Source organism: Myiozetetes cayanensis, unplaced genomic scaffold, assembly GCF_022539395.1.
Source record: "Myiozetetes cayanensis isolate MyiCay16 unplaced genomic scaffold, myiCay2020 scf2-11, whole genome shotgun sequence".
NCBI lineage: Eukaryota > Metazoa > Chordata > Aves > Passeriformes > Tyrannidae > Myiozetetes > Myiozetetes cayanensis.
The window spans coordinates 82,257,024-82,281,548 of record NW_026087411.1 but is presented as its reverse complement, the minus strand read 5'-3'; the positions used below and the strand labels follow the sequence as shown (position 1 = coordinate 82,281,548).

Here is a 24,525-nt window from a genome sequence, read left to right as displayed (position 1 = left end):
AATTTATAAGCAATTTAAATTACAAAAAAAACCCCAGTACAGCCTGGGAAGGTGGAGAAGATGCTGAGCAAGTATTGGATATTTGATTAGAAAAAAAGTATTTGAAGGAGACGTTTCAGCTTAAGGACATCTCTCTTTGGAAGACATAAGCTACTGGGAGGAAAACTTCAGACGTATTATTCAGGATCTGGCAGTTTTATGTTAAATACTGCATTTGTTCTTGGAAGGTTTTAGTAATGCTTTTTCGGGAAACCACTTTTTGAAGGACAAACGTGGCATCTGTGGACTTGTTTCTGCTGCTTTTGCATAATCTACAATTTCATATTCACAGTATGTGTATTAGTCTTTGACAAAAAAAATGTGGTGACCAAATAATTTTGACAAATTGTTTAATCAGAAGCAATGTGTTTTGCTTTTGAACATCCATCTCTTTTGGCTTTAAAATTAATTTCTGCTGCTAGGATAGGAAATGAATTTTGTTCTGTCTCTGTAAGGTTTAGTGATATAAATTATGTTGTGGAAGAATAAGGTCAAATATATCTTTGAAACCAGTAAAGAGAACGGATGTTATGTCAAAATAAATTTGGCTTCAGTATTGAATGTGACTGCTTTGAAAACAGTTATATTGTTCCAGTTACACAAATATTGTGTGGGGATGAAGAAAAATCTTCCCCTTAAAAAAAAGAAATCTGTATTCAAAATATAGACACATTTTGATTATTAGTGTTAAACTAAGAAAGAGACCTAAATGACTCACACCACTTCTAGACACCAATATTTTTTTTTTTTTTTTCCAAAATGGAATGTTTCCCAGGAGGAAGAATTGCCACCATTTCAGCTCACAGTCTTGTGTATCACAGTCTTTGGGCAAGTACGAGGTAGGGATTTGTGTCCACTCAGAGGAGGGAATTGAAACTTGGGTCCTTGGATTTCTGGATATGCCTCCCAAGTCAAACTTGTTAAGGGAGAGTAGGCAGATTGAAGTTGTCTATGTGATATGTTCAGAGCTGCCAATCACTGTGAAGGCTGAGATGCCTCTGTGCAGAACATGTGCCTTGAGCACTTTGGACACAACTGATTAGAACAGCAGCTTGGAGACAGCATTTCTTGACTTCATGACCTTGATTTGTTAAAATCCTATTTAGGGTGCCTTTGAGCCTTTACAAGTTGCAGTGCATAAGCTCCTGCAATGTATGCATTAGCTTACTGGAATTCTCTTTATTAGCATTAAATAACATTGACTTCAATGATCCTTGTGGGTTCCTTCCAGCTCAGGATATTCTATGATTCCCAAACATGATTTTTGCCTTCTCAGGGTTTGCAGTAGTTTAATGGTTTTGTTTTCTTTTCTCCAAAAAGCTAGAATATTATACTATTCATGTTGTGTCTCCATACTCAGCTTCAAGGATGCTTTGATTGATGAAGTCTGCTTTCTGGATGGTTTTTTTTCCCCTCCTCTATTTTACAACCAAAATTGTCAATCCTCTTCTAAGACCTAATAAATAATGAGATCAATCACTGCATAGTTGTCAGAAAAGCAAGTTCAGTGACTGAACTAACCTGGACTGCAGGTGAGGGATGTTTCATGTAGTCAAAGAAAAATCCTGGGCCTGCTCAGACAAATTGAAGGGCTGCACAAGGGACATTTGCAAAGGCTAACACTGGGCTCAAGGGGCTAGTCCTCTGGACAACCCATATCATCAATAAAAAGGGAGAAACTCCCATCCAAACAAAGTGGATGAAATAGGCTTTACTCTCACTTGCTTTATCTCTTTCTGGTCAGTGGTGGGGAACCTTCTGGAAGCCCAACACAGTGTCACGACTGGCCCTCTTGCTGGATGCACGGTCTGAATTGTCATGAGTCAGCTACTAGCCCACAGGAGAAGGTGGTGGTGGAGCATGCTTCCTTGAGGAAGGAATGGATTTGGGACTGTGTGTTTCACCTGTTCCACAGAGCAGATTCTGCTCCTTTCTTTCTGTCCTGCACCTTTCAGGCTCACGAGTTTAATGCAGTCTAGAACTGGAGAAAAGGTCAGTTTGTAACCGGGATTGTAAATTCATTTTACTTAAAGTAATTAAAAAATTATAAAGAGGTATTGGTCATTGGGTATTTAGTCCGGTCCTTTCCATGGTTGCTGTCAGAAGATACCAGTCTGGAGAGGAAAGTGGCATCACATCTTCCTCTGCCACAAGTCTAACCTGTCAACTGGAATAAGATAGGCAGTTGTGGTGTCCACACTTGAGGAAAGGTGTTCAAAAACATTTCAAGAATCACCAGGGGTCCATAAAACTCAGTGTTACAATGAGAAACACCCAAAAGAAGATGCAAATAAAGGTTGAGAGATTGTTTGAGGGTCAGTTCTATTGTTCCTCCTGGTAGATGTCTTTTAGTCCATCAGTAAAAAGGTGCAGGGAACCTTAGTGCTTAGAAGTTGCAACTAGTTCCAAGCAAGAAAGTGCACATTTTTTAACAGCAAAAGGGAGTGCTTTTACCCAGATGAACTGAGCGGAAGAGATGTAGGAGCTTTATGAGTGACCCCAGCTGCCTGCTCTGCCATGCTGCTGCTGGTGACTGCTCTTATGAGAGCCTACAGGAGGAGGTGAAGGGCTGTATCTCAGGTAGTCTGGAGTAAATCTGCTATTTTGAATCAAATTAATCTTCACTGGTGACTGAAGCTGCTCTTCCAGGGAAGGAGAAATTGTATCATGCTAAATTACCATAGCAGTGTTTGCCAGAAATGGTGAGTTGTGTCCTCATTGCACTGTAAGAACAACCTGTGATACCCAGTTGACAAGGACTACCTGTTACTTGATGAAATAACTGTGATGAAGCAGGCTGTAGTGGTTCTCAAAAGCAGGATGTTGAAATTAGCTAACCTCATGGTTTTAACTGGATTACAGCTCCGAGGTCACTTCCAGTCTGGACCAGGTATGTGTGTGACACAGAGTACTTGTGCTGGGAGGTAGTTAGGTATTGATCTCTTGCGTGATGTATGAACGCTAACATGAGCCAGCAAGGCACCCTTACAGCCAGGGCAACCAATGGCACCTGGGTCTGTGTGTGGGGAGCACTGTCAGCTGATGGGGGGGGCCCTTCCCCCCTGCTCAGCACTGGTGGAGCAGTTTCGGAGTGCTGGGATCAGTTCTGGGCTCCCCAGTAGAAGACAGGCATGGATATACTGAGGTAGGTCCAGTGAAGTAATGAAATGATTGAGGCATCTGATGTGCAAGGAGAGGCTGAGCAAACTGGGACTGTTCAACTTGGAGAAGAGAAGGCTCAGGGGGGTCTCCTCAGTGCCCATAAATACCTGATGGGAGGAGTAAGGCAAAGGGAGTAAAGGCAAAGGAACCAGACTCTTCCCAGTGATGCCCAGTGGCAGGACAAGAGGCAATGGTCACAATCTCAAATAAAGGAAATTCCATTTAAACACAAGAAAACACCTTTTACTGCACAGGTGATTAAAGACAAGAAGTTTTTCCAGGGAGGTTGAGGAGTCTTCATCCTTGGAGACACTCAGAACTTGACAGGGCACGTTCCTGGACAACCTAGTCTAGCTGTCCCTGCTTGAGCAGGTGGGGAGTTGACCAAGGCAATATTCAGAGCTTCCCATGACTGCAGCCATTCTGGGATTCTGTAATACCAGAATACATATTATGGACAAGGAGTGCTGGAGCTGATGACACTTGTCCTGCTGAGACACTGTATAATTTGATTTCTCATTTATGCAATGTTTTGATTAGGACTTTTATTGTGGCATCAGCACCCAACTGCTGTTCATTAGTCCCTCTTCTTCTGATGGGCTTCCTTTGTCATGTCCTATTGCATTTTAGCACTCAGCCCCAGATCTAGAAATTTAATTCTGTTTTTGGTTCTTAGGTGCATAAGCTTGCATTTGGGATCACATCTAAATTAACAAAACTGGACATTTTTTTTTATCTCAACAATTGATCAGTCAGTCTATATAATAGAACTGTTACCTTTATTGTTTTCCACACTAGCAATTTGTGTGTCATGCTGCAAGTTTTATGTGCAGTAATGTTATGTTTTTATCAAGGGCATTGATAAATGAATTGAAAAAATTAATGCAAAAAATCCTTCTATAAGCTCACAAACCATGCAATGCCTGGGAATGAAAACACTTCAGCTATAGTCTATTTTTCACCTAGTTGTTAACCAGTTTTAAAAATTAACATTTAATATGTTACATTGATTTTGTTTACAACCATTTTTTAATGCACGATTAGGTCAGATATTTGGTAAAGACACTATTTCAATCACAATCTTCATTATCAGTCTAATGCTTAATCTCATTAAAGCAGTATCAAATTTGTTTGATATTCTGGGTTCTTGGCAAACTGTGCCAACTGACATTAATAAACCCTTAATCCGTTAATTCCTTCATTAGTATCCCATAGCAGCGTTTCTATTAGTTTGCTTGATGACACTTGCTAGCTGAAGCTGCCTGTAGTTACCCAAGCGATTATATTTTTTGCTGAAAATGCGGGTTCAGCGTTAACTTTTTCTATACAAAGCCTGAAATTCAAATTACCGCCGTGCCATTGCCAAGGACCCTGACAGCAGAAGCGCAGGACTGTCGAGCAGACCATTTTGTCTTCGATTTCTTAACCCTTCTCCCCTCCCTCAAAGGCGACGGGCGGGTTTCTGTGGCATCCCGGAAGCGCTGCCGGTGCCGGTGTCGGTCCCGGCGGGGCAGCGGGCGCAGTAGCGCGGCGATGCTCTAGATGGGGCTTCAGCACCGGCAGAGGCAGAGAGCTGGCCTGCCCGCCTCTGTGCGAGTAAAACCATCCCTTAAAAGCTGTGGAAGGGTGGGAAACAGCGTGGTCCCTCCCTTAAATTCGTCCTTCTTCCTTTGCTCCAATTGTCTCTTCTCACACGGGCTTGCTTGGTGGCTAGAGACATCCATCAGGGATGGAGACTGAAGCCATTATTGTTTTATGTCTTTATTATCCAGCTGTACAAGGGGTGGAGTTTGTTTGGGCTTTGGGTATATGTTTCCACTCCTGGGGTTTGGCTGCTGGGCTTGGGGCGAGATCCCTACCCGTGCAGTCGAGACTGACCTCTGGCGACTGGCGGGAGCTCTCCAGTGTGCTGTGGAGGAGTTGCAATCAGGGCCAACCCTTGCCATTGGGAGCTGCTTTCAGCTGCCTGTCTTGTGCCAAGGGCACTGACCTGCAGACAGGATCTCTCAGCTCATCCACAGGCAGCACCGTGGTTGTGGATCAGTCTGGCGACCACAGGGTCTGGGCTGCACCCACCATTGCCCCAGCCCGGCCCTGCTGGCTCTGCAGGCACTGCAGAGCTGGCCCCAGCCTGTGAGACCCTCCGGCTCCACTGTCACTCCTGGGGACAGAGCAACCCCAGGAGGCAAGTATGAGCCAGGAGGCAGTTCTTCAGAAAAAAAACTGGAATCCTGGTGGACAACAAGTTGAACATGAGTTAGTAATGTACCCTGGGATCCTCTGTCTGCTGTTACCTACCGGGAGGGTGTGGGGAAGACTGATCCAGACTCTTCTGTAAGGTGCCGTGTGGGATGATGAGTGGCAGCTGAACACACATTGCAATCGTGGGGAATTCTGAGCAGATGTTAGGAAAAAATTGTTCACCACAAGGGTGGTCAAATACTGAAGCAGGCTGCCTAGAGAGGTGATGAAGTCTTCAGCCTTGGAGATAAAATCTCAACAGGACACAGCCTTGAGCAGCCCAATCTAGTTGCCCCTACTTTTAGGATCTTGTCTGACTGATGGTCTCCAGAAGTCCCTTTCAGACTATATTAGTCTGTAATTCGGTGATTCTGAAGTGGTGTTGCTGTATCTAAACCAGCAGTGTGCCCTGGCCTGTGCTGCCTCCCAAAGTGTGCATGGAGATCCTTGGGGAGAGTGCTAGCTGATCCACAAAAGCCATGTCACAATTTAACAGGGAAGGAGACAGAGTTCCAGTGTCTGGAATGGTTGAAGTAAGTAAGAACAGATTCCTAAAATATAAATTTGGAAAATAAAAATACCACTTTATTTCATGCAAATGCTGCTAGCTTGTCAATTCCATTAATTTCATTTATGACAATAGTTACAACTGTGAAATCCTGATCCTTCTCAGGCTGCATTCTAGACAGGGATCATTGATGACTTGTGCACACCAGTATAACTATATACAAATACCTTTTCTTTAGCAGAGATATTTCATTTGTACTTCTGTAGATTGAACCCCTTTTTGAAACTGAAAGCTGAAATTTCAGAACCAAACTAAAGAGTTCTTAACATTTGACTGACTTCCTTTAATAATACATATAACTAATTATTAAATCCTTATTCCTGGTTAAGATCCATTCATGTCAATATTTATAAAACATAATGACTTTTAGGATTGCTCAATTTTTTGCATACAGAAGACAGAGTTTGCTTTATACATATTTTAAAGCAGGTTTTCTGGAGAAATCTGGAAGTTGAGAGGAAGCTGAGACACTTGCCTCCACCTTCCAAGTTCACAGTGTCATTCCTAGAGGGAGAATATAAGCCAAAGAAGCTGAAAATGCCCTGCCATCAGCCTTTCTCTGTTTAATCTATTAGCCACTCAGCTGTATAATGTATTATCTGTCACACAGAGATAAGCAGCTTAGCTCTCTGAGATAATATTAAATATGTTTGGTTTAGCCTAATTCTGCAGTGCTCCATGCAGAGACACCCTGATGTCCACCTGGAGCCCTCATGAAACCAGTGCAGCCCTGCATAGTGGTGAGGATCCTCTTGAGTGGCTCACGGCCTTGGAGGAGAGACCTTTCCAACTCTCAGGTCTTTCCTCCTTTTTAAAACCATTTCTTCAGCTCCTGTTCATGCACTTCAATAAATGAAATATTCAAGTGATCTCACGCTTTAGAAAACAAAAATATCCCTGTCACAGATCATCCAGAAGTTTAGAGGTTCGAATAGAACTGCCTCAGTCTCTTGTTTAACAAGTTCTGCTGCAAAACCACATTTACTCCTACTTGCATTTTCCATAATTTAAAATTACATCTATTTAGTATTTCATTAGTAGTTCCTTAGAAGTTTGACAATCACATGTACTTCCTATATTGTCTTCCATTACTTGTAAAATTCATCTCACCTTGCAAAAAGCCCTGAAAAATCAGGTTTCTCTTGAGTCCACTGAAAGCCCTAATGACACTAATACATAGGTGAGGTAGCAGTCTTTGCTTTTTTTTGACAGCTCTCTGAGGTTGAAGGGATAGAGACTGTGTGATGACAGATCCTCTCAGCCCCCTCTCCACAGTGGTTCCAACTGTTCCTGGCACGGATGCATGTACTCCTTTGCTGTTCAGGGAGTTCCATCTGCAGCTCAATGATCACAAGCTGAATTTTAACCAATGGATATAAATAGATTTGATGGGGATGATGAATGTGATAGTCATCCCTAGACAGTCAGTGCCAAGAAAACAGTGACGTTATTAAAAAAAAAAATCCAAAATGTTTGGCTTTTTTGAAGAGGGAGAACGAGGTGGAAGGATGCAGTTATGGCAGTGTAGAACTTGAAAATAGTATAAACTGAATTTATATTGACTAAATATAATAAATACAGCACTGACTAAAATGCAGGTCTACCAGTGTTGGTGGGTGACCCTGAAGTAAGAATTGGTGAATACCGTTTGTGGTAGGAAAAGTAGAATAAACACAAGTTCCTGCTCTTTTTCCTTGACTTTTCTGTTAGTTCTTTGCATATTTTAAAACACAATCACAGTCCTCAGGTCATCAGCTTAAAAAAAAAAATCTGCTCAGACTTCTGCTTATAAATTCTAAAAATACTCTTTTTAGAGTATTGCAAGTATTCCTTTCAGTGGGAAACTACATTCGACATTGGAGTTAAATGTCATATGACCTCAAACAAGATGGGCATCAGTGCTGAGAAAACTGAATAGAGTGGTACAATTTCCACAGGATTTAAAATTAACCTCATTGGATGATTGGCTTACATTTCTAATCCGATATATCAGGCTAAATATAGACTTTGAAGACAATTTCTTTCCATGCAAATAATCACTGCAGGCTAAAAATGAATGAAAATGTAAATTAAGAAAGAAAAATATTAAATTAAATTATAGACAAACTGTCGCTTGCTAGAATATTGAAGATGCCTGCAAGGGAAAGAATGCAATAGTGGAAGAAAGAAAGAGCAAAATTATTGTCTTTGAATATATATATATAGAGGGAGAGTTTCTGATGCTGTCAGCAGTATCTGTCAAAGATCTACCTTTAGAGGCGTCACTGCTGACTTTCAAACATTTCATGTTTTATTACTGCATTTTAATCATTAATTATGAATGGCGTCCCTGAATGATCTGCAGGAGCTATGAATCATTCATTATAACTAAAACATTTTTTTCTAAACCAGGAAAAGGACAGCAGAACCTTTAGAAAAGAACTAACATTTTAGGAAATGCTACAAATCAATACTGCAAAAAACTGTAAGGTCACAGAAGAAACCAGAGAGTGAGGAGCTGAGAATAAGACTGTATGCAGGTTGGGTTTTTTTTTAAATTTTGTTTTCTCCTCTAGTCTCCTAAATTCCTGAAGGATGTAAATATCATAAAATGTATTATGTATGCTGATGCAAGTCGAATTTAGTAAGCCCATATTAAAATTTTGTAGATAACAGAGCTGCTTCTGTGCAAGAACCAGCCCTGTGGCACTAAAACAATTTGGGAACGGTCTTTAATTTCCCATATTAAAGCAAGACATGAATTTCCATGTGACAGATAAAAAATATTTGCATCACTGACAAAGGTTGCTATCTCTGTTGGAATTCAGTAAGTTCCAAACATAGGAGAAATATCATAACCCAGTTCACTTGGTTTTATTTATTTGTTAGTGTAACTTGTGCCAAGAAGTATAAATAGCCCTTAGTTCCTGGGGAAGCTCACAGCACTGTTTTTGATCAGTCTCACTAGAAATTTACTCTGAATCCTGAAGGAGTTTAATATTCTTAGTACGTGAATTCCAGCCTATGAGAGACACTGTATCTTCAGCCATGATCTTCATTATACCCTAGTCCCATAAAAATTGCTGTCATTGAATGATGATGCAGTTTTCAGACAAACAGGTGAGACAGCCCAGGCTTGGAAGTGACAGCAATAAGTAGACAGTGTGAAGACACCACAGGTAAAGCTGAGTCTGAGTAAAATGGAGATGTCTGTAAGTATGAAAACCATGACTAACAATTACCTACTGCTTGTCATCCTTAATGGCTGCATCCCAGGGAAAGACAAAATGGAAAGGTCCTAAAAGAAATATCAAAAACGAGACTGTCTTTCAGAAATTGCTTTAAAGAAGATATACAAGACATATATCATTTTCTGATTCTCTGCCTGCTGCAAACTAGGTTTGCTGCTAAACTCAGAACCAAGCCAGGTTTCTCGGCTTCTAGGCCAGTGTCTCACCACTGGGTCATGCAATGGAAGTTTTGTAAGGCCCTCGCCAGTCATATCCCAAAAAGAATCTCGTCTTTGAGTTCATGATGAATCCAGGAGTTGCTGTCTCTCAGCATGAATCTGCAACCCATTTTGTGGAATATCCATCTTTCACACAGTCACATTTATTTCACTGAATGCTGCTTGTCTGAGTGAGGTCTACTCAGTGGGAATAAGGAATGCAGCTATGGGCTTTAGTGATTCAATGGTGAACTGAAATGAAGGAGCTGAACTGGCCCTGTGGACATATGAAACAATATTTTTCCCGTCTGCGAAGTCTTCCATGAGGTCTTTGCTGGAACTTTGCTAGTCTTTTACCCACTGATGATGTGAGTGATCTCAGGAGGAACCACTCACACTGGATTCCAGTGCAGCCTATTTTGTAGTCCAAAAACTCTGAGAAAGGGTCTGTTTTATGTTCTATTATCTAGATTCCATTAAGAAATGCTGCATCCAATTATGACACCAAAGTATCTACTGTGTTGAGTTTAATATTTCTCAGACTTTCCTAAACTGTAGTAATCACCATTAAAAAGTTAATATCAGGTCAAAATTATCTCTTGTTGTTTTAAATAGAACTGGTGTGGAGTTTTGTATGCATAGAAAATAGACTGGGTATAACAGATATCTACCCACTTAGGGTAGAGAACGTGCAAATGCAAAACATAATGAACTTTATTCTACAAATCTGAAAGGAATAAATACATTTTAGCCAATTTTACAGGATTACTTTGCCAAAGAATACAGAAAGTGTATATACTTTGACAAGCAAGTCCATGCTGCTTGGCACAAAAGAGTTTGGGTTGAGACTGGAAAGACAATGCATGGAAGGACAAGGATTTCTCTACCCTTTGCCTGAGACACTGTATGGTTTCTAATTTATTTGGCTGCTGTTTAGCCTGGCTTACATTGCCTTCTACATGTTCCTTTGTTCAGTGTATTAGTTGAGCAGATTTTATCTATGCTGATCTGCCAGGCCAGGTAGCTGCTTTCCACCCAGTGCACTCCTGCTCTGAATCCAAGTCTCTTCTGCTTCTGCGCAGGCAGTAGAGGGTCCTCTCTGTTAAAACCAGCCCATGAATCACAATAATTTCCCATGTAGGGCAATATGGCCTGTCTGCAGCACATCCCTAATCATTGCTGCCACATTTTTTCTTCTCCCTCCATCAGCTTCAGCTCAAACTTACTAGTCCCCTCTCCAGCTTGGGTCATCTCCTCTCCAGTTTGGATAACAAGACCCATGTGGTTTCCCCACTCTTTCGTTCTTCTTGGTCCCTGATTGAAACACGCAATGCCATCAGGGCAGCACTCCCCTGGCCTAGAAGAATGCCAGTAGGTTGGCTGCAGCTGCTTTTATGGAGTTGAATTCATGCCATTTATGCATCCTGTCTGTGGGCAGAGTCTCTGTCAGTTGCCCAGGATCCTCTGCAGAAAGATGGGCTACACCTGTGGCAGGGCAGGCGTGTCCACGCTGTGCCTTTGGCCTCTGAGCTGAGGATTAAGGGTGGGACAAAGATTCTCTCCTGCTGGTTCCTAAAGGTCATCTCAAACCTGTGAGGGAGTACAGTCTTGGGTCCCCTCAATATGAACGTGGCCTCCATTTGTGGGCTTGAACCCAAGCTGGAAATGAGTGCACACATAATCTTTATCCTCAAATTTAGGTCAGCTTTCCAAGTCTGAGATGTTTCCCCACCTCTCTGTTCTGTGAAACATCTAAAAAACTCCTAACTATAAAAATGTTAACTATTCTTACTTCATTTACTGCATACACTTGGGGAAAGTTGCCAATATTCATGTATTCAGCTGCTTCTTATTCTCCACAAGTTTACTTGCTCTTTGCTCCTTGTATATGTAAATATTCTTACAGACCCAATTCTCCTGCATCCTGCAAGAAATGAATCTTCTAAAGCACCTTGTCAGGGTAGAACTGGTCAGATATGGAAAACCAGCTGGAAAACGGCCAAAAGGAATGTGGTGGTAGATTGTTTTTCAAAGGGCTTGGCAGAAGGTCCCTCCTGGAAGAGCTGGCAGGAATGTAATGCTCTACAGCTGCTCCCTGAGTGCACTTCACATCTTGAGTGCTCACTAATTCAGGTTTCATTGGAACTGCAGGTGGAGAAATGCGATTTGTGGGGGGTTCCATCCCTCTGCAGTAATGGAGATTACTAAAGGTTTTTCAAATTAGCAGAAATAAGGATGCAAGCCTACTGAACCAGCCATTGTTGAGCCTGATTTGTTTGCAGTATCTTGGGCTGAAAGAGTAGGCAGGGTAGAAGGCTGGACACTGAATGAAACCTGCCTGAGCTCCTGCCCCTCAGTTAGAGCCTCCATCTTCAGCAGTGGTGAGATCTTTAAACACACAAGTAGAAAATGAACTCTGGAACTTCTTAAAAGTTGTAGCTGTAAGTTTAAGGAATGATGACTGATTTAATACAGAACATGAAGGATGTAATAATCTCCAGGTTCAGTTATTGCAGGTCAGCTGACTGAGCGGTATCAGATGATGAATTTCACATGAAAATGTTTTTCTTTTCAAAGGTCCTCAGTATTAGGGAGTATTCATGGAGGGAATCAAATCAGCCACAGATACTAAAACCAGCCATGCAGCAGACTAAAGGGCAGCAGCTGAGAAGAATGGACTCATACAGCTCTGGAATTATCTAGGTATATTTAGATTTAAATGGCATGAAGGAAGGCTTACTTGGCTCTCTGTGGATTTTTTTTTTGGGGGGGTTTTCTTTTTATTTAGTTAAAGAGATGGTACAGAAATCATTCTGAAATCAAGAACAGTGCTACCTTTCCATTTTCCTCCACATACCACAAGTTTGTGAGTGCGAGTGTCAAAACCTTTCTCAAAGTTGTTCCAGCTCTGTCTCTTTCCAAGAGCCTGCTTTAACACATGTGCTTTGTAGTAGGTTCAGAGTAATTCAAGTCAAAACAGAAAAAGCTTTGTCTTGGGACATTATCTCTAAAATCTGACTGTGGGGAAAGCTGAGAAATGCTCTTAATGCAAACCTCTGGCCACAGTGAAAGTTCTGGAAAAACAGAGTCTTATGTGAATCTGAGCTTGTTATTGAGAGATGTTGATGAGTAATAAAACATCCAAAGCGTTTTTTGCAAGGGATAGGGTGATCTTGACTAGGGCTGCCTGTTGTGCATGTAGAGGAGGACTCATAAGAGCATGTACAGCACACAGCTGCAGGCATTCAAGCACAACTGAGAAAATGTATCCTGGAGGTTCCTTTGTGATTAAAATGATACCTTAAAAATACAGTGGCTTCTAGGATGTATGCAGAGGATTGGGCTCCAAACAGCATTATTTCATGTGCTTTCAAGCTGTGTCTAGCCAAGATTTTAATAGGCCATTATGCAGCAAGAGCAACAGTCTTGTACTTACATTACATTACTTTGGCCATTCTGCATGTTTTAGAGCCTTTAAGTTATCTTTCTCTTGGGTTCTGCAGTGTGAGAGCAGTTGGTGATATTCTGTAGCTCTGTCGATGCTGGAGCACTATGTTTTCTCTACTCTTTTGCTCCCTGCCATGACAGTCACATTTCTACCAAGGAAGATTGCTCAGAACCATCAGAGCTTTTAATGAAACTCTAAAACCGTAATTTTCAACATGTTTTGATACTTACAATTTTTAAAAAGTGCTAAAGAATTCTTTAGAAATTTCAAATATGTGAATTGTTGCAGAGTCTGTGTGATTTTACTACTTCTTAGCAACATTTCACAGAAGTAACTGATGGGCACCAACAACACAAAGACCAGAAAACTTCTAATATGCCTCAGACAGACTGTTCCTTTCACGTGAGAAATGAAGCCATCTCAAGCACTTTTTCAGTCCTGAACATAATATTCTTTTTCTCCCCTATTTTTCTCCTATCCCTGTTGTATCTTGCTATACAATTCATCTTTTATCATAGTTAGAATGTTCCTTGTCCAAAGTTGTACTTTTATACTTCTGTTTTCACATACTCGTACGCCTTGATTTTGTGTGTACTTTGTTACCTTAGCAGCAGGAAAGTTCTGTTTAATCTTCCATGAAGATCTGGCATAACAATGAATCATTCTTACCACGAAATCTTTAGAAACTAGCCCCTGCCCCTCCTGTAAACACTGGAAACTGCTCATAAGTCACTTTAGAAATGTTTTTAATTTATTACATTTCCTCTACTTTACTAAATGTTTGTACCATTGCCTTCAAGCCTCTAGACCTGTACAATAGAAATGGAGTTAAAGGTGTGGCCTTTAAATAAATGGCCTCAGGACACTTACCAGCAGCTGCAGGACAGAGCATGATGTCCAGTCTTAACCTGTACACCACCTGCAAGTGCAAAATGTCACATGATGATGTCTGATTGGTTTTACCCTCTGCAGAGTAATATTTCCCTGCTTAGGAGCCATGTAAAGTAAGAAGCTGCTCTACAAGCTTTAAAGTCTTTAACTTTAAAAGTGTAATGTTTATTTTTCCTAATTTTCTGGATTACTTCCACGATGAACTAGCTTCTTGATGTGTATGGATACACTAGCAAAAGAGATAAATGAGAAGGCTGTCTGGATTTTCAATGCCCTTGTTGCACCCAAGCTGCCTCCGAGAAGTTTTACTTATAAAAATTGAGAACTACAAGAAAATTCATTGAAATACAGATTTGTTCAAAATCTGCTTCAAAGGGTGTTTGAAAGGACACTTTATTAAGTTGTTGCATTTGTTGTCAAGTGGTCGAATGCAGGCAGGAAGCCCCCTGCTCTGTCTTTGATGGTGTCTCTAAACATGTGTGGAATAAGGATGCTGAAGCTTTGGCTAAAGCTGTGTCAAGTGTGATGGATGGAAGACCTCCACGAGCTCTGACACTTTAGCTCAATTTGAGTCTATCAACTCTGGCTGTGAGTTTAGCTGCTTAGACTCAAACTCAAACTGCAGAAGCCTCCCAGCCTAAGGGCTACAGGAGCAAAAGGGAGAATCTAAAAACAAAAAGAAAAATTTATATTGTCTTGGCTGGCTGCAGATCAGTTTGGGGCATTTGAAATGGAATAGTGGGTCTGGATTCTTCTAACAGGTGATAGTTTTACTTTTCCAACTACCTCATTTTTTCCCCCTAGCTTTTTGTGAATTTATGCAGCTCTGAAACACTTCCAAGTGAGCTGAAATGAAAGTTATTTGTTTTCCAGATGGGAAAGGAGACTAAATCTGTGGCTTTTGAAGGTTACAAAGAGAGGATTCTTAAAAGCAGAGGAAATAACCTTTAAACTACCTTAGTTACAGTTTTTACGGTTCCATTAGAATTCTTATTTTTTTTATTTACATCTCATGCTTTTTCCAGTTAGTGCCATTGCCACATGGTTTCTCTAGGCTACTGGTTATGTGTCAAGGCTCTCTCTGAGAGGTAGGAGCATCTTCGTCTATTTACTGAGAGATAAAGATATTCAGTAGCTTTCAGAATCAGACTTGTTATAAATTTTTTCCCCTGCCGTATTTAAGAAATTTATTAGAAAGCAGGAGTTATTAATATTACAGTGTAATGCTACATATCAGTGCCATGAGTGAATCACATACAGCCAGCTGCAGTGAGTTGCCCTGATTCTATTTGTTTCATAAAAGACTACCAAAATAGAATATTAAAACCAATATTTTCTAGTAGTGAGTAAATAGAGAAATAAGTGGGAAGTAAGCACCTCTGCCTTTTAAAGAAAACTTAGAGAAACACAGGAAAAGATGTTGTCAGAAATAATCCTGCAGTGTGAAGGAAATTCACTGAGTAAGGTAATGGGAATTTTCCAGCAAATTCCTATAATTACACACCTATCACAGAATTTTAACAAGCTGCTTGGTGGTACCTTACAAACCAACATAAAGAGAAGTTTGTCTCCTTTGCTCCTTTTGCTGAGCAGTCAGCAGCAATTAAGCAATAAACACTTTTGGTCACTGGTTGGTGGTTCCCACAGTAAAAGTTATGCTCAAGTGAAGACAGGAGCACCGAAGCCAGAAAATCTTAACCTTTGTACCTAAGTGTACCCTGATGATGTTTACTCTTTTTTTTCCAACAAGCACTCTCATGAAAGCAAAGTCATGTGTAGCTGTAAACTACAGGATTGCAGGATTGGTACTTGAATTCACATTTTAGGATTGGACTTTATATAGTGCTGACATTTTGCTCCACTCCAGTGAAGTTAGTGGAAAGCTTCCCAATGACTTTCACAAGATAAATCAAGCTCAAAGTGAGCACTGAGCATTTTATGGCTCTTGCTCTTCCTCAAGACCCGCAGCATTTCAAAACAGATGATCAATATTAAAATGTAAAGAAAGTTTTAAGGACATATTTAGCAGCAAGTCAAGGTCTGTGGTTAGTCTGGACATTGGAAGATCACTGAGGGCTGTGGCAATGCAAAGGTGTGAAAGAGGCTGACACCATGCTCTTCAGCATTGGTGTGAAACGGTGGAAAGGGAGAGCTTGAGTCAGAGGAAATGAGTAACCATATGGCTGCATGTAGAGAAGCAAGAAAATGAGAGTTGCAACTGTAGTAACATGTGTAAGGCTGCCAGGTATGTGGTTCTTAGACTTTAAATAAAGACAGGCTATGTCCTCACAGACCCAAAAGCTGACCCAAGGGCTGTAGGGATTCCCCTTGGTTCCTTGCAGATGAGCTGACAGATGAAGGGTTATTTGGGGTTATCTGCTTATCCCGTTGATTAATAACATCTGTTCCGCGGCTGACAGTATTGGGAGCTGTACATCTATACCAGAGAATGAAAACTGGTAGCACCGTTTAAGTCTTTTGGGATGCCTGGTGTAGGACAGCTCTCTTACCCAGTGACCTACCCAGCTTGTGTTGTCACTCTAGCTTGCCTCGTCAGGGATGCCTGCCTTAGAACGGCTTCATTTTCCGCCGCTTTGCCACAGCAAGCGGTGGCCAGAGGGTCCAGACCCGGCCCCGGCGGAGCAGAGCCTGCAGCTCTGCACGGGGTAGGAGGACCAGGAGCAGCCCTCTTGGCGGGGTGGGTCAATTTCACCCCTTGTTCACCTGGACCTTTGGGCAACACACCTGGAGGGCGGCGCAAGCCCCTCTCAGCCTCCCAAAGGCTCCCGGTAGCACCGGGCAGCCCCGGGCGCTGGGCACGGCAGCCGGGGGTGGGCAGGTTGCCTCTCGCCTCTGTTTCCCCGGCAGCCGGTCGCGGGCAGGCTGCCTCCCACCTCCGTCCTGCAGCTGTCCCCGCCCGGGCAGGACTACAGCGCCCGTCGGTCCCTGCGCGCCGCCCCCACACTCCCGCCTCCCGCCGCTATCGCCTGCCTCCTGCCAGCCGGGAGCCGGACCCGGCTCACCGAGAGGGGCTGCGGCCGCCGAGCAAGGCAGGGCAGGGCAGGGCGGCGGTGCTGCGGGCCGTGGCCGCCCTCGGGGGCGGTGGCGGGGTGGAGCCGGGCAGCCCCGGCCCCGTCCGTGCGGGGGAGCGGCTCCCGCAGCCTCGCTGCCCCCGCAGCCTCGCTGCCCCGTCCCGTCCGCTCCCGCCGCCGCGGCTCATGAGGTGAAGATGGTGATCCGCGTCTTCGTCGCCTCCTCCTCGGGCTCGGTGGCGGTGAGTGGGGGCGAGCGGCGGGGAGCAGGGAGGGAGGTATGGAGGGAGGGGAGCGGGGCCGCCGCGGGCAGAGCTCAGCCTGCGGGGCCGGTGCTGCGCGGGGCTGGAGCCGCCGCTCGCCCGCCCCGCGGCTGCAGAGCCTGCCCTCGGCTCCCAGCCTTCATCCCGCACGCCGGCACGGACCCCAGACCCCAGAGTGCGTCCGCGGGCTGTCCTGGAGCGCTGGGCTGAATTCGCCGGGGTTGCGTGTGCGCTGGGGAGGAAAAAAGACAACAAGACTGCCAGAGCTTAACTAGTTCTTAAATTGTAAAACCAAGCACCCCTAAACCCCTTTGTAGGGGGCAAACCTTGGGTGTGTTTAAAGGGTCTTAGAAGTGATTAAACAGGGCTAAACTTGCCCGCCTGGGAGGCGGTCAGCAGGGGAGAGCGCCTGGAGGGGCGCCGAACCCGGACAGGTACGGTGCGTCGGTGCCTGCACCGCTGCAGGATGGACAGATAAATACAAGGAGAGCCCAGGGACAGGCTTCAGGCCACCAGCACCTACCTCTCTGCATTAAGAAATACTCTGGAAAAGGTACAGTTCCTTTCAAACTCGCTTTTGAAAGACCTCACTGCTTTCGCTGTTTAATTGAAACTCATACAGCATTCTCTTGTTAATTATGCATGTGACCTATGAATTTCCATATTTTCATATAAAGTGACAGTTTTCTATTAAGGAAATCTGGGTGTAAGTGCTCTACTAAATTTGTTCTTTAATGACAAACATCAGAAGGATTTAAATATAATTGATATTCTTTATGCTTCAGCAGTGAGGGCAATGGCATTTTTTGCATTGCAGAAGGATGTAGCACTGAATTTTCCCATCTGAAGGTTTATTTTTGTTCACTTCCTCCAGCCTTTTACTGTGTGGTACTAGTTTTCAGTTCAGTGGCATGATGACAGGTATGTGTTCTGATATGTTTTGGCATGAAGTGTTCAAAATGCTTAGTGGCTGCCTTACAGCTAATAAAAACTAATTATCCATTTGAGTAGCCAACTGAGTAAACAGTGTCTTCAGAATTTTATTCTCCAGGCCCATCAAGTGTCCATAAGAGAAACTTCTTCCCCAGATGGGCAGTTGTTTCATGCTGTGGTAGCTTAGTATTGCTAGGTTTAGTTTCTGTTTCGTGCCTCATAGGTTGAACAATAATGCGTAGGTCTGTATTTCGTTTTTGTTGAAGCGGTAGAAAAGGGTCACATACTTAGCTCACCCACATCTCCAGTCTGCAAGGAGGTTATTGATAGGGGTTTTTGATTCTGCTCTCTCCTTACCTCGTCTGCTTACAAGGTACATCTTCTGTTAGCAGCAGCAATGTAACCCTCTTAACTATCTATTAACCCAACAAACCAAATCTGAATTAGACAAACAACTTAATTTGCACATTAGTGCACTTGCTGACTTTTTTTCTCGGTTGGACAGCAAGAAAATTACACATAATACCGATAACAGTTTGCGTGCTGGTGACAGTGAACTTTGTTCATCTAGACAGCAGTACATCTGAGTACAGCCTGGCCAGAGAAGAACAGATCATTTAGTGATTGAAAGTGCTGTTATACAGGACAAGAGCTGTGACATCTCTTTTCTGTCAATTTCTCTTCATCTGTGTTATCGCAGCATTTAAGAGCTTTCATTATGGGCTAGGTTCCTGCTGTTCTCAGTGTTGTATCATGGAGGCTTTTTCTCTGTGGGCTTTGCAGGGGGTGTCTAAAGATCCTGGTTAAGTGACAGAGGAAAATGAAAAAATAAAAACTAATATTAGCTGGTTATGTGGGAACCAGCATCTGGAGAAAAATGTAGTTACTGTATTGCATGTCTCTAAACATGGAAGTTTTAAACTTATTTTCATTCTCCTAGAACTAAACTTTAGTGTAAGGAAACAAGAAGTGTTTGAGTCATCTAATTCCTTGTCATCTCCTCCAGCCTTCAGCATGACTACATTAGCTATTTTTTGGGATCCTGTGCAATTGATGAGGCAGATGATTTCCCTGTCTAGAGAAATGAGTATCCCTTATTGATCCTACTCTTTCTCCTACTACAAATGGTTTCAGAATCCATGGTTTAATTTTTACCTGTAGGTCAACCGGAGTCAAATTGTAATCTAGCTGCTAGTTAGAGTGGATGTTGCTCAGATTAGTAGCTGACTTGCTGTAACTGACAAAAATTTCTGTATGTAATATTGGCTGATAAACAAAAAGCAATGTTATTGTGACACAATTCACTTTCCTAATCTCACTAGAAATACTTTGTTAAATTTACTTGTTATTTTAAAATAGAAAGTCCACGTAGACTCTAGGGTAAGCTTTTGTTTTGGCAAATATAGTGAGCTAAACTCTTTGTGTATGACTCCTTTTGAAATCTTCAGAATACTGAGGTCAAATGATAGGCATTTGACCGAAATATTCCTGAGAAATATACTGGTTATGTAGCGTATAACCAGGCTTCAGTCAGCACAGGCTTCAGTTTGCATAAATATAACTTCCTCTGGAAACGACTAAAATATTTATCAATCTCGATACTTAGTGTAATTTCTTATGTGAGAAAGAAGATAAAAATATGCAATTGTCATATATAAGTCTAAAAGATAAGTGCACACAGTGTTTTGAGGGATCATTCAGAAGAATGAGAAAAGGAAATAATTGGAGCAGATGAGAAGGAGCCAAGAATAACATGAATTTTTCCCTTAATTTCCTCTTTGAGTTCTCCCTGCAACATCTTCCAAACACCTGGAGGTTCTTAGAGTCCCAAGAGGTTAATGGTAATAACTACGGGGGTTTTGTGGTTTTGTTTTGTTTGCTTGGTTTTGTTTTTGGTTTTGTGTTTTTGTTTGTTTGTTTTTTAAATAGTACTTGTGAATATAAACTCCTCATGAGCTTAAAGTAGCTCACAGATCCCAAAACCTAGTTGTTGCTTGAGTGGAAATATTGATTTTCAGTGTTTAGGGAAGCAGAACTGTGGATTTAGCCTGTAGGGACGCTGTAGACAAGCTTCTGAGACCTTGTGAGAAGGGAGGAGAGAGCCATTGTGTGTGTGTGTGCGTACATTTCTGAATAACCTCGTGTTGTTTGAAGCGTGCATTAGGCAGATCCGATCGAATCACAATGTGAAGCCTCTGAATAGGCAGGCAGGCATGTTTCTACAAGCCTTACTGCCTCCTACTTTTACTGACCTGAATTTCTACTTGTGATGGTAAGCTGTGTCTTGAATTCCAAGCACTTCTTTGTAGGGCTGGGGAGACAGGCTTTGCTACTCCTCCCTGATAAGGACATTCAGTGTTCTTTTGTGCTTAGGAGAAAGGTTATTTTTAAAGTAGCCTCTGCTTTTCTCCCTCAGCAGTGCCTCACTGTTTTCAGGAAATAGCTTGTGTCCGTGTTTTTCACCAAATTATTCCTAGGTGACTGTAATTTTATCTATTTCACTTTTCTGAGTCTATCAATAAAAATTTACATTTGTGCTACCATACTGTGTATTGACTCATAGTTAAATGGTTTTCAGTGTTTTAAAGCAGCTCTACCTTTGTCAGGAGACTGGTAGCATGAGCTAAGTAACTCTGTGTCTGGAATCCCTACAATTATCTAGAAATGCCAAACCAGAGAAGAATTCAGTCTTGCAGTCAGAGGACTGAGGATCATGTAAGGGGAATATCACTGAATACCTTTCAAATAATGGAGAAGCTTCAAACAATTGCATTACTTGTACTTCTCCTTTGTGGTATTTATTTATTGAAACTTCACCTCTTATTATCTGGACAGATACTATAGAGAAGTTAGTGGAATAATGACACAGTCTACTCCGACTAATGAGAAACGTGAACACACAAAAATATCAGTGGGAAAGCCTTTCACAAGGTGAGAAGAACACACCACTGAAATGAATTCCCATTAGTGTACAAGGGCAAGTGCTGCTCAACCACATTCTCCATGAAAGCATGTTTAGAGGGACAGAAGGGTTTTGGAAGGAACAGCAACAACTTGAAAAGAATAGACTTTTTTAAATGACCAAAACTTGGACTTTGACTCTTGCTACTGAAGAGAATTATTTATGGATTTTTTACTAGGAAGCTTAATAAGTGCAGTTATAGTTAAATTGTTTCTACAGCAAATATTGGGTTTATGAGACTAAAGCGTGGGTTTTGTTTAAGCGTATTATGGAGGTCAAACAAGTGAGATTTTTCGTTTCCTGGAATGATGTTAAATCACATTATAAAACATTGGAATGTCAGAATAATTACAGTCATGTTTGTTTGGTTCACATGTTGTTGGGTAACGTAATGAAGACAAATGCAGTGCTAGCATTCTTAAGGCTGAGCTGGTCTCCTATCAATGGTGAATTTCAACTCCACCCATGTTTGTGCAAAGTCATTGTACCTCAACATTTCTCATAACACTTCTCAGGAATATTGTGTGAGTGGAGTGGAATAAGTTAATTTATAACATGTCACTTTTAGAATATCCACCATCTGACTTTTTTTGTTGTTGTTGTTTTTTGGTTTGTTTGGTTTTTTTTTTTTTTGCTTATTTGCACCCTGAAAGCACAACAGTCAAAATTAAAAGTGATTTGACTGAGTGATACATGTACTTTTTGTGAAAACAGTTATGGTGGTCATTTGGAGGAATTTATAACTTGTTGCATGTGATTTACAGAAGTTCAACTACCTAAATTATAAAATAATAATCTTTGCAAATTATAAACAATGTAATGACTTTTTAAGTTTATAATTTAGTAAAATCAGGGCAGCAGGTATGTTGACTTTTCAGAAATGAGACAATCTTTGCAGTTAGAAGTGATCCTGCAATATTTACTTGGGAAGTAGCAGTAAATTCTTAACCACAGTGTTGTCTATCATGTCAGCATGCTGAGGGTACACCTGTTGGATTGGATCTTCAAAGCCTGATTTATGAATCCCGCATGAACATTGTACTTTGTCACTTCACTTGGTCAAGATGGTGCTTTTGCTTGTGCACCCACAGAGCAGTGCTGTAACCACAGCAGGGACACTGGAAGAAAAAAGTTGGATCCTTGCTCAATCACTGGACACATCATGTTTATCCACGTCTTGGACATTAGCAATTATATCAGGACCATAGGAGAGATCTGGAGACTTTCTGGATCTAGTCCCTTTGACTGACAAAATTAGTTCCCTCATCCTTCCTCAAGTTTCTTATTGTCGGGTCATGTGGCTCATATTCCTCTTTGCTGGCTTCTGTCGGTCCTATTTTGCAGGGCTGTGGTAGAGGGGGCCTGAGAGCCTCACTCATGACTGTGAATTCTGTGAGGCAGGGAGGTCAGTGCTGAAGGCTTTAGCTGGTTTTCACCTTAAGGACTGACTGTCCATGGATCTAGGTTTCAAGTATTCCAAATAAGTCCAAATTCTAGTTAATTCTCCTGCCCTGTGATAGAGAGAAGTGTGAGCTTCTGAACAGCAGTTCAGATAGCTCAAGGAACGTGTTCAGGAGAGAGCCAAGTGGGAACCCTAGTCACAAGGATGCAGGTGGAATTTGTGTATGGTATTCAGTACCTAACAGTTGCACCATTCTTGTATGCTCTAGTGCTTTTCAAATATTTACATTTCTTCTTGGCAGATAAAGTATGTCGGAAATAATGCTACGTTGAAGAACATGCCGTGGGCTACACAGAATCATGAGCAGTAGGACAGTTATTGACCTTTGATTACAGTTGTAGCTGTAATAAAATTTCAAAGGAGGTGTTGTTCTGACTGGGTTTTAGAAAACTTTTCCCCTTTGTTTTTCTATAGAGTACAGCAGTGTCAAAGTGCAAGTCCCCCAGTGGGCATACTTCACTGATGGTGACCTGTTCTCCTTAATCTTCCACCCATATTTTCAAAGCCTAGAAATTCTTATTCCTGACCCTGATCATAGTGTCAGCGATCACCGGATGTCACATATAACTGAATTTGAACATATTAATGAAAAAGAATATTGAAGTAATGACTAACTTGCATGCTAACTTGTCACATTATTCTCTGCCAACATTGCTCCTGCAGAGAGAAACTCCAGCTGAGGGGTGGGGCTGGTGACTCCTATGCTGGAACACTTTGGGTCACTGCACCTGCGCATTTCAGTGCTGCTGAAAGGAAGAGCCTGGTAGCAGCAACTTTAATCTGGTGAATTCCAACTGAAAGCAGCGTGTTTTCCATATGCAGCCTACTGCATGCTGAATGTCTGGTTTCTTGTCACTACAAGGGTAGCTCAGCCAAGGGACAATGAGCTGAATTTTGCTACGTTTTGGGATCACAGAACTGCTTTCCCAAAATTTATTCAGCTATTCTTCTGTAAACCTGGGTCAGATACTCATTTCCTCTCTAGACTTTTTTTTTTTTTTCCTTCAAAATATGCTAAGCACTAGAGGTTTGGGTGGTGGGTTTTTTTCTTTGGTTTGTTGTTTTTTTGATGTAGTGGTTTTTGTTTGTTTGGTTTGGTTGGATTTTTTGGTCTTTTTTTTTTTTGAGCTAAGTATCTATGTAAAAAGAGATACTAAAGAAGATACTGAATTAAAGTCATTGCTGGACTAGTGTGAATCCTGTGATCTGCAGTCATTTACTAGGTTGTGATGTTTAGTGTGGTAAATTCATGTAAGATGTGACCCAAAGTTTGTTGAAATTGGTGAAAACATCTTCATTGACTGACTGGGCTTTCATTCAAGGTGGATGACCTCCATGCTTGTCATTAAACCCAAATGGTGTCTCATGGGTATGAAAAGTTCAGGACTTTATGAATCTGTATTGTTCTGAAAATTCTTTTTCATGCTTAAAAGAGATAAAATGCTGTTGGCTCCAACTTGCAATTGCTCAAGTATGTCTGCAGCTTTACATCTCCTCATTAGCAGTAAGGAGGCATGAACCTCAGGATATAATCTACCTAAAATGAAAGAACTGGCTTGTTGGTAGAAGGGTTGTATTGGGCTCCTAAGCCTCTGTCCTTGGGCAAACCATAGCAAGTGAGTACCAGCTACATGTTTTACAGTCCACATTCTAGGCAAGAGAGCTGAATTTCCTGAATCTCCACCTTCTGGTGGACAGTATGGCTAGAAACAAATAATTAGCTCCTGCAAAGTTATGTCTTCTATTACTGAATACTTCCCTGTTTTTAAGGTTTAAGAACACGTAGGTAAAATCCAAGAAAAGTGAAAGTTTACTAGGCAAACTTACCTGATAGTGCCAAAGCCCAGCAAAGCTTGCCAATGCAATGGGACAGTATTTATTCAGAGTAAATTACCTTCCTTAGTATTTGTAAGAGCTTGAAAAAAATCCTATATTTTAAAGGATACATTAATATTCTGGTTCTAATAGTCTTGCTAAAAGTGAAGTATACTGCTGGATAAGCCTATTTCACTTGCTATATGAATGCTTTTGGTTTTAATTTAAATACAAGCAAAACTTAAGTCTATAATTCAACATGTTTCAGTTGACCACTGTTAG

General features: G+C 41.7%; 1 protein-coding gene across 1 annotated transcript in view; it reads left to right on the top strand.

Moving 5' to 3' along the window:
* Positions 1-3,005: 3,005 nt before the first annotated feature.
* Positions 3,006-24,525, top strand: part of SH3BGRL2 (SH3 domain binding glutamate rich protein like 2) — a 53,529-nt gene continuing 32,009 nt past the window's right edge. Inside the window, exons 1-3 of the mRNA XM_050315717.1 lie at positions 3,006-3,053; positions 4,534-4,723; positions 16,380-17,050. Of these exons, the coding sequence (XP_050171674.1) occupies positions 3,006-3,053; positions 4,534-4,723; positions 16,380-17,050 (909 nt within the window). The remainder of the gene's footprint in view (positions 3,054-4,533; positions 4,724-16,379; positions 17,051-24,525) is intronic.